This window comes from Lemur catta, chromosome 1, assembly GCF_020740605.2.
Source record: "Lemur catta isolate mLemCat1 chromosome 1, mLemCat1.pri, whole genome shotgun sequence".
In the NCBI taxonomy this organism is placed as follows: domain Eukaryota; kingdom Metazoa; phylum Chordata; class Mammalia; order Primates; family Lemuridae; genus Lemur; species Lemur catta.
Genome location: NC_059128.1, coordinates 77,082,197 through 77,096,669, shown reverse-complemented (window position 1 = coordinate 77,096,669; position 14,473 = coordinate 77,082,197). Strand labels below are relative to the sequence as shown.

At 43.0% G+C, this 14,473-nt stretch overlaps 1 protein-coding gene across 1 annotated transcript in view; it reads right to left on the bottom strand.

Annotated features, from left to right (window-relative positions):
• STARD9 (StAR related lipid transfer domain containing 9) overlaps positions 1-14,473 on the bottom strand; it is a 113,099-nt gene that overhangs the window by 1,754 nt on the left and 96,872 nt on the right. Inside the window, exons 27-33 of the mRNA XM_045539718.1 lie at positions 14,306-14,443; positions 1,845-1,962; positions 1,561-1,685; positions 1,288-1,352; positions 951-1,153; positions 613-692; positions 230-388 (exon numbers count right to left, since the gene is read on the bottom strand). Coding sequence (XP_045395674.1) covers positions 230-388; positions 613-692; positions 951-1,153; positions 1,288-1,352; positions 1,561-1,685; positions 1,845-1,962; positions 14,306-14,443 — 888 coding nt within the window. The remainder of the gene's footprint in view (positions 1-229; positions 389-612; positions 693-950; positions 1,154-1,287; positions 1,353-1,560; positions 1,686-1,844; positions 1,963-14,305; positions 14,444-14,473) is intronic.

The window sequence follows — 14,473 nt, the reverse complement described above, 5'->3', positions numbered from 1 at the left end:
CCCTGGGATCAGCTGCAGGCTGCAGGCTGCTAGGTCTCTGGTAGTAGCAGCTTCAGAAAAGGCTGACAAACTGTCTCATTCCTTCCTCCCTGGAAAGCCCAAGAAGCTCCTGAGGCTCCAGCTTTGGCCTGGGCACTGAAGGGTGTTGAAAGCTGGACAGAAAAATCCCAGGGGCTTTGTAGGACCAAGTCAGGATGTGCACTGAGGCCAGCTGCAAGGGGCATATCACCTGGGCCAGGTAAATGACTCTGGTGATTTCCTTCCCTTCCATGGTGACGGGCTGCAAGATCCAGGCACTGGGCAGGATCTCCCCTCGAACCATTTTTCTGCTGGGTCTTGGCATGGATGTGTCATACACTGACTGAGCAGCCACGATAGACAGGTGCCCCTAGGGACAGAGAGATGTGAGTCCTGTGCACAAAACACGCGCAGGCTCAGGTGTAGTCCGTGCGGTGGAAGGTAAGACTGAACAGGCCTTCCAGCCACCTGCACCCGGGCCCAGCCTGTTTGCCCTCCTTCCTCCAGAGGACCTGACACCCCCAGAGACTGCTTCTCACGACACTCCAGCCCAAGTTCTTCCCACAACGTCTTCACCACCACCAAGGCAGGCACCTCTTTGGCTTCCACACAGACGCAACAGAAATCCCGTGGCTGCTTCAGTGCACACAGGGGGGCACCGCACACCAAGTACACTGGAGGGACAGGGATAGGGGAGAGTCAGGGGGCCATGGACAGACCTCGTCTTAGGTCCTTCCTGGCCTGGGAGCCCCCTCTCACCCCAACATCCACAACCTGGCACCCAGCTAGACCTAGGCTGGGCAATCTGGAGGTAGCCTGGGTACCTGTCCTCCCCAGAGGGCTGCCTCCAACCCTCTCCTCTGTCCCCTGACAGAGCCCACTAGACACACCAGAAACCAGGCCCCACGGAAGGCTTCCTTCCCTGGCCTCACCCAGGTTGATGCTGTTGGTCACCCGCTGATGCAGCCTTGCCGTCTGGATGGGCTTGTGATACAGGGGCCAGAGGGTGGGGTCACTCACAGCTGCCCACACGTGCGACAGCGGCTGGGACACCACACCTGCCCCCAGGAAGCCATGCCGGGTAGAAGAAAACACTTTGAAGTAAAGCTGCACCGCCTGCTCCTCACCCTGATGGCTGGGGGGAAACACCAAGGATAGGAAAGAGGAGGAGGTAAAAAATGGGGTCACACAGGAAGAGCTTGGGGTGAGGACCTGAGGAAGCCACGCAGGACAACAGGGTTAGGGCCAAGACACTGCAAAGGAACTTACTTCCAGCCAGCCGCTGCCTGGCCACTGAAGAGGTTGTGCAGATTATCTGAACAAGCAGCCATTACCTGGGGACACATTGGCCACACCCACATTAGTGGGCGCAGTACACACTGGGCCCTGGCTCACGCAGGCTGGCCCACGTTTACTGCACTCGTCTCTTCTCAAGGTGGAGAGCCGCTGCAGGCGCCGGCTCTCTCCTCCTTTCTCTTCCTCCCCCGCCCCAGCAGGGGTCTGGTTAAAGGAATGGCGGGGGGAGGAGGAACGGTTACTCACGTCAGCCATAGAAGTGTCCACGATGTGCTTGGCCAAATCCTGGTAGGAGGAGGAGAGGGAGGTCCCCAGGCTGGACAGGCTGGATGGAGAACAGCAGCAGCAACTGCCCAGGGAGGCTCTGCAGCCTACAACAAGCAGGTGGGGCTCAGCACAGCCACAGCTCTCCCGCAGAGACGGAGATGGGGGCTGAAACCCTCAGGCCAGGGACTCCCTAAGATCTAGCAAGCATCAGCCCCAAGTCCCCAAGCCAGGCAGGTGGCTATGCCCCACTCTCCTGCACTCACTGTAGGCTGGGCTCTTCCAGGCGGACCCAGCCAGGTACAGGTGACTGTTCTTCACTGCAGGACGGCCCTGCCCATCCCTTATCCAGCTGTCCTTGGAATCAGGCAAGTTCATGGGCCCCTGCAGGACAGAGGATACCCAGGACAGAGTCAGAAGGTGAGCACAGAAGGATCCCCTCCAGCTCTGAACTGCACCCTTGCAGCCTCCAGTGTGATGGATCAGTTGTAAGGATCTCCCCTGCTGGGGTTACAGGAGGCTGGATGCCCCCACAAGGAGACAACAGCAATAGAAATCAGTGCCTGGACAATCTCCCCTCGCCCTCCAAGCCACGGGCTTAGGGTTGCTTGTAGGAGAGTTCCAACAGGGATCAGAACTGGGGCCTGCAAGTACCAGGCACTCTGCCAACCTGGGGGGACCAGGGGCCAGCGGGTGGGAGGCCCTCTGCACCACTGTGGCAACAGCAATGAGGCCATGGCCGGAGGGGTTTAGTGTGGATAAGAAACAAAGCCAAAGTGCAAGGTGGGTTGGGGGGGGGGGGAAGCAATGGGCTATGAAGAGCTGAATCCTTAGCTCCTGCCCCAGGTATAGCAGCTCAGCTAAAGGTCCTAATATGGGACCAGATGGTGACGGTCCTCTGGACCTGCAGCATGGTCACAGCACCTTCAGCTCAGCAAGCTCGTCAGTGACATGACCCTTGAGCTTTGCTGGATCTAACAGGCACCCACTGCCCCACCTCTATCACTTCTAACCTATTGCCTTTTTTTTTTTTTTTTTTTGAGACAGAGTCTTGCTCTGTTGCCCGGGCTAGAGTGCCGTGGCATCAGCCTCGCTCATAGCAACCTCAAACTTCTAGGCTCAAGCGATCCTCCTGCCTCAGCCTCCCAAGTAGCTGGGACTACAGGCATGTGCCACCATGCCCGGCTAATTTTTTCTATATATATTTTTAGCTGTCCAGATAATTTCTTTCTATTTTTAGTAGAGACGGGGTCTCGCTCTTGCTCAGGCTGGTCTCGAACTCCTGACCTCGAGCGATCCACTTGCCTCGGCCTCCCAGAGTGCTAGGATTACAGGCGTGAGCCACCACGCCTGGCCTAACCTATTGCTCTTTTTTTTTTTTCCAATCCTTATTCCAGCACTAGTCCTATTGCTACTTTGAAGACAACAAGAAGGGGTGAAAAAAGGTTCTATCTCCATCCTCCCCTCCTGCTGTGACAGACAGCAGGTCCTTCTACCTCAGCTTTGGGCTTCGTGCCACCCTCTCAGGAACCTTCCACGCATCAGCTCTCTCTTCACCTGTTGCCTCCACATCTCCCTCTCCACTGATCCTTCCTATCAGCGTTTAGCATGCAAGAATTGCTCCCATCTTCAAAACCGTCCTCAATGGCACTTCCCCTCCATTACCGGGCTATCTTCACTCTCCCTCCCTTCACAGATAAGCTTCTTGAATGGGCGTCTGGCTTTGCCATCTCCCACCTCTTGCCCATTTCTGAACCCGCCCTGATCTAGCATTTGTCCTCACACTCCTCCAAACAGCAGTCACCAAGGTCCATGATGACCACCGTGTGGCTGGATCTGGCGCGCAGTTTCCAGTCCTCATCCTCCTGAACCTCTCAGCAGGCTTCGGCTCAGCCAGGCTCTCCTTTTTACAGAGAGACTCCCTTCCCCGGAAGCCCCCACGTTCCCATCTCTCTGGATGCTCCTTCATGGTTTCTTTGGTTGATTCATCCTTTTCAACTATCGATTGATATTTCAGGATTCTTTGAAAACTCAGACCTAGGCCCTGTTTTCTCACTCTCTAATATGCTCCTAAGTGATCTCATCTCTTCCCAGTGCTATACTGATGACTTCCAAAAATAAATATCTATGAATTAATCAATAAATATTGCTGAGACAACTGGGTAGCCATTTGAAAAAAAGATAACATTAGAGACCCATTTCATAGCCTATGCCAGAATAAATCCTTTATGCTTTGTGGATCAAAGACACACTGCAGAGTGAGGAAAGTATCACATTATTACAAGAAAATGTAACTCAAAAATAATCTCAGCCAGGCGCAGTGGCACACGCCTGTAGTCCCAGCTACTTGGGAGGCTGAGGCAGGAGAATCACTTGAGCCCAGGAGTTGGAGATTGCAGTGAGCTATGACGATGCCACTGCACTCCAGCCCTGGGCAATAGAGTGAGACCCTGTCTCAAAACAAAAAACAAAAAAAACCCCTGAAACCTAGGAACACATAGAGGATTATACACCATGACCAAGTGGGATTTATCCCAGGAATGCAAGGTTTGCTCAACATACAAAAATCAATTGATATAATATGCTAATTAATAATGAAAAAAAAACCATATGATCATCTCAATAGACACCAGAAAAAGTATTTGACTAAATCCAATAACTTTTCATGATGACAAGAAAGCATTCAACAAACTAGGAATAGAAGGGAATTTCCTCAACCTGATAAAGGTCAGCTATGACAAGCCCACAGCTAACATTATATTTAACGGTGAAAGACTAGATGCTTTTCTCTTAAATTAGGAACAAAACAAGGATATCTGCTCTTACCAATTCTATTCAACATTGTACTGGACGTTGGGCAATCATGCAAGAAAACAAAAAAAGGCAGATGATATGATCTTGTATATACAATATCCTATGGAATCTACTAAAAAACCATTAGAACTAATAAATGAGTTCAGCAAGGGTACAGAAGATCAATATATATAAATCAACTGTATTTCTATATAATAGCAATGAATGAACCAAAAATGAAGTTAAAACAATTTTTAACAGCATTTAAGGAACAAAATACTGAGGAATAAATTTAATAAAACAAATGTAAAACTTGTACTCTGAAAACTTCAAAACATTGTTGAAATTAAACCTAAATAAATACAAAGACATCCCATGTTCATGGATCTAAAGATTTAACCATAATCGATCTACAGATTCAATGCAATCCCAATCAAAATCCCAGCTGACCTCTTTGCAAAAATTGATAAGCTGATCCTAAAAGTGATATAGAAATTCGAGGGATCCAAAATAGCCAAGATAATCTTGAAAAAGAACAAAGTTAGAAGATGCATACTTCCCGACTTCAAAACCTAGTACAAATCTACAGTAATCAAGACAGTATGGTATTTGTCCGAGGACAAATACACAGATCAATGAATGGAACAGAATCAGGAGTCCAGAAAGAAATCTACACATCTATGATCAATTGATCTTCAACAAGGGTGCCAAGACAATTCAATGGGGGAAAGAATAATCTTTTCAACAAAGTGTGTCAGGAGAATTGGATATCTACATGCAAAAGAATGAAATTCGACCCCTACCTCTCAGCATATATAAAAATTAACTAAAAATGGATCAAATAACTAAATGCAGGAGCTAAAAGTATAAAACTATTAGACGAAAACAGTAACACTCTTTGTGATCTTGGATTAGGTACTAGTTTCTTAGACATGAAACCAAAAGTGCAAGGAACAAAGAAAAAAATACATAAACTAGACATAATCAACATTAACAACTTTGTTTCAAAAGGCACCATATATCAAGACAGTGAAAAGACACAGAATGGGAGAAAATTTTTGTAAGTAATATATTTGATAAGGGACTTATACTAGAATACACAAAGAACTCTTAATAATAAAAAGACAAATAATGAAATGTTAAAATGGGCAAAATACCTGAATAGACAGTTCTCCAAAGAAGATATAAATGGCCGAAAGCACATGAAAAGATGCTCAATGTCATCAGCCATCAAGGCAATGTGAATCACAACCACAATAAGGTACCACTTCACAGCCACGGGGATGGCTATAATCAAGAACAGACAACAGCGAGTGTTGGTGAGGACGTGCAGAAATACACCACTCACGTACTGCTGGGGGGAATGTAAGGTAGCGCAGCCACTTTGAAAACCAGTCTGGCAGTTCCTCTGTGATCCAGCAGTTTAACTCTTAGATACATATCCAAGAGAAATGAAAACATATGCCCATATAAAAACTTTACAGGAATGTTCAGGGCAGTATTATTCATAGTAGGCAAAAAACAGAAAACAACCTACATGGCCATCAGCTAATGAATGGATAAATAAAATGTGGTTTATTCACATAATGGACTATTATTTGGTCATAAAAACATATGAAGCTCTGATATAAGCTACAACATGAATGAACCCTTGCTGTGGGCTGAATTATTATCTCCAATAAAAGACACATTGAAGCCCTAACCCCCCACCTATCTGGGAATTTGACCAAATTTGGAAATATGGTCATTGCACTTGTAATCAAGTTAAGATGAGATTGAGTGGGCCCTCAGTCCAACAACTAGTGTCCTTATAAGAAGGCTATGTGAAGACAGGGAGACAGACGGGGACGGACACACATACATACACACACACACACACACACAGGGAGAACACCATGTGCAGACAGAGACAGAGACTGGAGTGAACACCAAGGATTGCTGGAAACCACCAGAAACTTGAAAAGAGGCATGTGACAGATTCTTCCCCCAGGAGCTTTCTCAAGGAGGATGGTGCTGCGGACACTAATATTTTGGCCTTCTAGCCTAGAGAACTGTGAGAGGATAGATAAATTCTGTTGTTTTCGGCCACCCTGTGCATGGTAATCTGTTATAGCAATCCTAGGAAACTAACACAATCCTGAAAACATGCTAAGAGAAAGATGCCAGTCAAAAAGGGCCACATATTATGATTCCATTTATATGAAATGCCCCAGAATAGGCAAATCCACCAGGACAGAATATAGATAGTGGTTGCCTGGAGCCAGGGGATGGTGGATGTGGGGAGTGATAATTAGTGGCACTGGGTTTCTTTCTAGGGTAATGAAAATGTTTTAAAATTGACTGTGGTGAGGCCGGGCGCGGTGGCTCACGCCTGTAATCCTAGCACTCTGGGAGGCCAAGGCGGGAGGATCACTCGAGGTCAGGAGTTCAAGACCAGCCTGAGCAAGAGCAAGACCCCGTCTCTACTAAAAAATAGAAAGAAATGATTGGGACAGCTAAAAATATATATAGAAAAATTAGCCGGGCATGGTGGCTCATGCCTGTAGTCCCAGCTACTCGGGAGGCTGAGGCAGGAGGATGGCTTGAGCCCAGGAGTTTGAGGTTGCTGTGAGCTATGCTGACACCACGGCACTCACTCTAGCCCGGGAAACAGAGTGAGACTCTGTCTCAAAAAAAAAAAAAAAAAAAAAAGATTGACTGTGGTGATGGATACACAACTCTGTGAATATCCTAAAAGCCAATGATTTATAATAAAAACAGAGGATAAATGAATTAAAGTACAGGCAGTCCTGAGAACATCTTTAGGTCAGATTTGTAACTCGGCTCCCTGATGAACAGCACATATGTGGTAATAATAACAATACTATAATGGCTCATATGTGGTAATAATACAGTGTAAACTGTAATAATAATACCCCTGTACTGTAATAAGTTACAGAAACTACTGTGCTCTCTTTTAATTCAAACAAACAGAACATAAAAACAAACTCATACAAAAAGTTTAGACAGGAGATAGGAGAAATTTCAGAAAAGAATATTAAAGGTTAACACCTAAAGTAGCATCAACACTAGGCTAATAGAAATGTTACACATATTTTGATTCTCTAATAAAATCAATAATAACCTTTCCATTTCAATAATTAATCCACTGTGCTGCTTAGTAATAATTGATGTTTTCATGGAGCACTGCCGTTCACATGTTCCATTCTTCTCACTTTATAATTGTCCTGACAGTTGAGAGACTGAAGCCTACGGTTTCCCAATGAATGATGGCGTCGGTCTTTCCCCAAACGCTTAATTATTTCTACTTGCATTTCCATTATAATCACCTTTCTCTTCACTGCAGACTCACCTTGACTTGCAGCGCACTTTCACTTTGGAGGCATGGTCTCAGGGGCAAACAGACTCACAACATCAAATAAAAAAGTTAAGATGGAAGTGACGCTGTGTGTAGGCGAAAGTATAAACAATGGGACTAGCCACCAGCGTAAAGACGCTGTGCCAACCAACCGCTTATGCCATGTGGGTTTACATGTGCAGAAGAAACTCTTTCCTGAATTATTAATTTAATTATTTAATTATAAATTCTGTTACAGGGAGCCTCTTTGTAAGTACGGAACGCTGTAAGTCAGGTTGTCCGTAAGCCAGGGACTGGCTATACTCAAAAAAGGATGGGGCATGCCAAAGGACACAGGACCCAAGCTGAAGATACTGAAAAAGCATTCAACTAAATTCAGCATCCCTTCATGATAAAAATTCTCAACAAACTGGGTACAGAAGAAATATACCTCAAAACAATAAAGGCCATATATGATAAACTCACAGGTAGCATCATACTGAATGGGGAAAAGTTAAAACCTTTTGCTTTAAGATCTGGAACAAAACAAGGACATCCACTCTCACCACTTTTATTCAACATAATGGTGCACATTCCAGGCAGAGTAAGTAGGCAAGAGAAAGAAATAAGGGTTATCCAAACTGGAAGGGAGGAAGTCAAACTGTTCTTGTTCAAAGATGACATGATCATATATATACAGAAAACTCTAAAGACTCCACTAAAAAACTGTTAGAATAAATGAATTTAGTAAAGTTGCAGGATACAAAATAAACATACAAAACCCAGTAGCTTTTCTATACACCAATAGCAAACTATCTGAAAAAGAAATCAAGAAAGAAATCCCACTTACAATAGCAATAAATGAATGAAGGAATGATCTAGGAATTTAACCAAGGAGGCAAAGATTTCTACAGTGAAAACTATAAAACACTGATGAAAGAAATTTAAAAAGACAGAAATAAATAGAGAGATATCCTGTGTTCATGGATTGGAAGAATTAATATTGTTAAAATGTCCAGATCACCCAAAGTGATCTATAGAGTCAGTGCAATCCCTGTCAAAATACCAATGACATTTTTAATAGAAATAGAAAAAAACGGCCAGGCACGGTGGCTCACGCCTGTAATCCTAGCACTCTGGGAAGCGGAGGTGGGTGGATCACTCGAGGTCAGGAGTTCGAAACCAGCCTGAGGAAGAGTGAGACCCCATCTCTACTAAACAAAATAGAAAGAAATTATCTGGCCAACTAAAAATATATATAGAAAAAAATTAGCGAGGCATGGTGGCGCATGCCTGTAGTCCCAGCTACTCGGGAGGCTGAGGCAGTAGGATCGCTGAAGCCCAGGAATTTGAGGTTGCTATGAGCTAGGCTGACGCCACGGCACTCACTCTAGCCCGGGCAACAGAGCGAGACTCTGTCTCAAAAAAAAAAAAAAAAAAAGAAATAGAAAAAAACAACCCTAAAATTTATATGGAACCACAAAAGACCCCAAATAGCCAAAGCAATCTTGAGCAAAACAAGCTGGAGGCATCACACTGCCTGACTTCAAAATAGACTACCAAGCTATAGTAACCAAAACAGCATGGTACTGGCATAAAAAAAGATACATAGACCAATGGAACAGAACAGAGAACAGAACCCAGAAATAAATCCACACATTTACAGCCAACTAATTTTTGATAAAGGTGCCAAGAACATATAATGGAGAAAAGACAGTGTGTTCAATAAATGGTGCTGGGAAAACTGGATATCCACATGCAGAAGAATGAAACTAGATCTCTAGCTCTCATGATACACAAAAATCAACTCAAAATGGATTAAAGACTTAAATCTAAGACCTGAAACTATGAAACTACAAGAAGAAAACACAGGGGAAATGCTTTATGACATTGGTTCGGGCAAGAGTTCTTTGGATTCTTTAAAAGCAAAGGCAGTAAAGAAAAAAATAGACAAATGAGACAACATCAAACTAAAAAGCTTTTGCACAGCTAAGGAAACAATTGACAAAGTGAAGAGACAACCTACAAAATAGGAGAAAGTATCTGCAAACTATGCATCTGACAGGAAGTTAATATATAGAATATATAAGCCTCTCAACTCAATAGCAAAAAAAAAAAAAAGAAAAGAGAAAATCAAATAATCCAAACTAAAAATGAGCAAAAGATTTGAATAGACATTTCTTAAAAGCAGACGTACAAATGGCCAATAAGTACATGAAAAACTGCTCAACATCACTAATCATTAGGGAAATGTAAATCAAAACTACAATGAAGTATCACCTCACCCCAGTTACAATGGCTAGCATCAAAAAGACAAAAAAATAACAAATGCTGGCAAGCATGTGAAGAAAGGGAACTCTTACACACTGCTGGTAGGAACGTAAATTAGTATAGCCAACATGGAAAACAGTATGGAAGTTCCTCAAAAAATTAAAAACGGAACTGTCATATGATCCAGCAATCCCTCCACGGAGTATTATAGCCAAAGGAAATGAAATCAGTATGTCAAAGAGAGATCTGCACTCCCATATTGATTGCAGCACTATTCACAATCGCCAAGGGATGGATCAACTTAAGTATCCATCTACAGATAAACAGATGAAGAAAATGTGGTATATATACGCAAGGGAATACTATTTGGCCAACGAAACAGAATAAAATCTTGTCATTTGCAGCAACATGATTGAATCCAGGGGACATTATGTTAAGTGAAATAATCCAGGCATAGAAAGACAAATACCACAGGATCTCACTCATATGTACAATCTAAAAAAGTTGATCACATATAAGTAGAGAGTAGAATACTGGTTACCAGAGGCTGGGAAGGGGATGCATGAGGTGGGAACGGGAAGAGGTTAGCCAACCAGTACAAAGTTATAGCTAGAAAGGAAGACTAAGTTCTGGTGTTCCATTAAGCAACAGAGTGACTATAGCTAACAAAATGTCTATTTCAAGACAGCTAGAAGATAGGATTGTGGACATTGTCACCCCAAAGAAATGAGAAATGTTTAAAGTGATAGATGTGCTAACTACCCTCATTTGATCATTATGCCACGTACACATGTATTAAAACATCACACTGTCCCCACAAATATTTATATCAATAATGATTATGCCAATTATAAATAAGACTTTTAAAATTGTTTTAAATAAACAGGAAAGAATACCCTGGAAAAGCTCAGAAAGAGGAGAGCGATGTGGTGCTGGGAGGACTGGTGCTACCAGAGAATAAAACCTATTCTAAGCTTTGGTACAAGGAAAGGGGACACCTTACACTGGTGAGGCAAAGAAGAACTGCCTGACAAGCATCACTGGGACAACTGGACAGTCATCTGGGAAGAATGAAGTCGGATCCACACCTCATACTGTATGTATGAAAATAATTCTAAATGGAACAAAGATTTAAATAGGAAAAATAAAACCAAAGAAGTTCTAGAAGAAACCATGAGAGAAATTCTTTATAACTCAGATTGGAGAATATTTCTAATTATTGTTCAGAACCTAGACACTATAAAAGGAAAACTGATAACTACATCTCTCTGAATAGCTCCAAACACAATAAGTAAAGTCAAAAGAGAATGAAGCGCTTGGAAAAAATATTTGTAATTGATATCAAAGGGCTATTATTGCCAATATATAAAAAACTCTCAAAAATTATTATGAGAAAAATAGAAATGAGCGAAGTATATGGATAGCTCATGAAAAAGGAAATAAAAGTATTTAAGCACATAAGAAAAATGAGATACTAATTTCCAGGAAAATCCAAAATTTGGTAACTTGTTGGTGAAAATGTGGGGAAAGGCAGACTCTCACCTACTGCTGGTGGGATTATAAATTAGTACATCCGTGAGAAAAAAAATTTGTCAGTATCAACCAAAAATTTCCCATGCATTTACCCTTTGTACAAGTCTACTTCCAGGAATTTACTCCACAGATATATTTGCACATGTATAAAATGGTCCATGCACTGCAGCACTGTTGCTAACAGCAAAAAAATCCAAGTTTGAAGACTGATTAAATAAATTACAGTGCATCTCTACAATGGAATGCTATGTAGCAATGCAAAAAAAGAGAATGTTCTCCATGTACTCAAATAGAAAGAGCTCCAGGCTGGGCATGGTGGCTCATGCCTGTAATCCTAGCATTCCAGGAGGCTGAGGTTCCTCAAGCACCTCAAGCAATCTGAAGGTGTTCGAGAACCACCAAGGTCAGGAGTTCGAGACCAGCCTGAGCAAGAGCAAGACCCTGTCTCTACCAAAAATAGAAAAATGAGCTGGGTGTGGTGTGCACCTGTAGTCCCAGCTACTTGGAACGCTGAGGAAGAAGGATCGCTTGAGCCCAGGAGTTTAAGGTTGCAGTGAACTGTAACTATGATGAGGCCACTGTGCTCTAGCCTGAGAGGCAGAGCAAAATACTGTTTCAAAAAAAAAAAAAAAAAACCACAAAAAAACAAGAAGAGGCAAAAGAGGTCCAAAACAAAATATACTGAGCAGAAAAAAGTATAGGGTACAATGGCATAATATGCTTTGTTTTGTATGCATAAATACCTCTAGGAGGATGCCCCCCCCAAAACAACACTGCTTTCCTTGGGTGACAAAGGACTAGGTAGATTGGGGGCAGGGATGGGTATTTTCCTATACACTTTTATACAGGTTGAGCATCTCTTATCTGAAATGCTTGAAATCAAAAATGTTTTAGATTTTGAAATTTTTTTGATTTGGGAATATCTGCATACACATAATGAGATCCTGGGGATAGGACCCAACCCTAAACATGAAATTCATTTCTATTTCATACACACCTTCTACACACAACTGAAGTAATTCTATGCAATAGTTTTAATAATTTTGTACATAAAACAAAGTTTTGACTGTATTTTGTCTGTGACTTATCATATGAGGTCAGGTGTAGAATTTTCCAATTGTATCACAGTAGTGTTCAAAACTTTCAGATTTTGGAGCATTTTGGATTTCAAATTTTCAGATTGGCGATGCTCAACCTATATATGTATACTTTTGCCTTTTCTACTAGATGAATATATTACCTATATAAAACATTACACTTAAAAACATGCAATAAGAGAAAAAAGAAAAACTTCAGTTATTTAAAACAATTAAAATCGGTTAGACTTACTGATATGCAATGATATCCAAAAGGTATTTTTAAGGGAAAGAAGCAAAGTGACCAAGTGAGTACAGTATACTTCCATTCGTGTGCTTTACGAAAAGATACATTCTTAATAGACACATCTCTGGAAATATACACCAAACTGGGACAGATGATTGCTTCTGAGGAAGGCAAACAGAAGACTCAAAGATGCACCTGATGTTGTAGGTCCTTTGGTACAGTTTTTTTTTTTTTTTTTGAGACAGAGTCTCACTCTGCTGCCTGGGCTAGAGTGCCTCAGCCTCCCAGAGTGCTAGGATTACAGGCGTAAGCCACTGTGCCCAGCCCTTTGCTACTGTTTAAATATTATTTTCTTTACTATATGAAGTTTTGTTTATAAAATGAATTTCAAATGTTTATCCCCAGCCAGATCTTACCTCTGAGCTCTAGATCTGTATTTTCAACTGCCTGATTCAACTGCTCCACCTGGATTTCTCACAGGCACCTTCAACCCAGTCATACAAATCTAAACTTTTGATCCTTCCCCACAAAACCTGGTCCTCCCTCCAGTGTTCCTTGTCATTGTTGACATCGCCACCCCTTCAGTGCTCAAGTTAGAAAGGTGTGTTCTAGATCCCCTCTGTCCGTTCCTCTCACATCCAGCGAGTTACCAAGCCCTGTGGATGGTGTCTCTTCATGACATCCACATCTGCTCACGTCCACTGGCAGTACCATTAACCAAGCCATCATCTGTGGCTCGACTTTGCCATGGTGATCTCCACGCCACTTTTGTGTCCTTCTCTTACAATCCGATCATTCTACTCCCCTACTTACAAGCTTTCTGTCACTTTCAGCAGCTTCCTCACTTTTGGGAAGTAACACAATCAGATAGATTAGAAAGGGGTCAGAATTCTCAATACAGTCTACATGATTTGGCCTTTTCTAGTCCTTTCTCATGCCATTCTCCCATCTTGCTCTTTACATTTCACCCACACTAGCTTTCATTTAGTTCAAGTTCTCCTTTCCTAAAGGCCTGACTTGCTGGGCCCACATCTATGCCAAAACAGCACCACTATACACATTAACTACCTCTCATCTCCTGGTCTCAGTTTAAATGCGCTCTCTCCAGAGGATCTCTACTCACCTTCCAGACCAGCTCAGACCTCCTGTTTTAAGCTGGCTTAGCACCCCTTCTTCAAATAATTTATTGCAACAATAATTAATCATAAAATAAGCTGTTTAACATGTATCCCCTCTAACAGTCTGTTTAAGAACAAGAACAGTTTTGCCCACTGCTGTATCCTAAAATAATGCCTATATAACAAACACTTGTTGAATGAAGGAATGAACAGAGGGAGGCAGAACTAAAGGGGAGCGCAAAGGCCTGCACATGACAAGAGCGCATGTCGGCAGCGGCCTCCGGAAGGCACAGCGTCCTGTCTTGATTCTCGCCTCAGTGGTCCTGGCTCGTTCCCAACATCGCCCGCTTACCACGTTCTCCGGAGACTGGAGCTGGCCGGGCAAGGCTGGGCTGCTGTTGTAGCCGGAGGTCACGGCCGACGAGAGGCTTCCGTTGGAGCTGGTGCACAGGGAGCTGGAGCTGGCCAGCCTATGTAGTTTTTCTTCTTCCTGAGAAGGCCAGATCAACATCAACCAGCT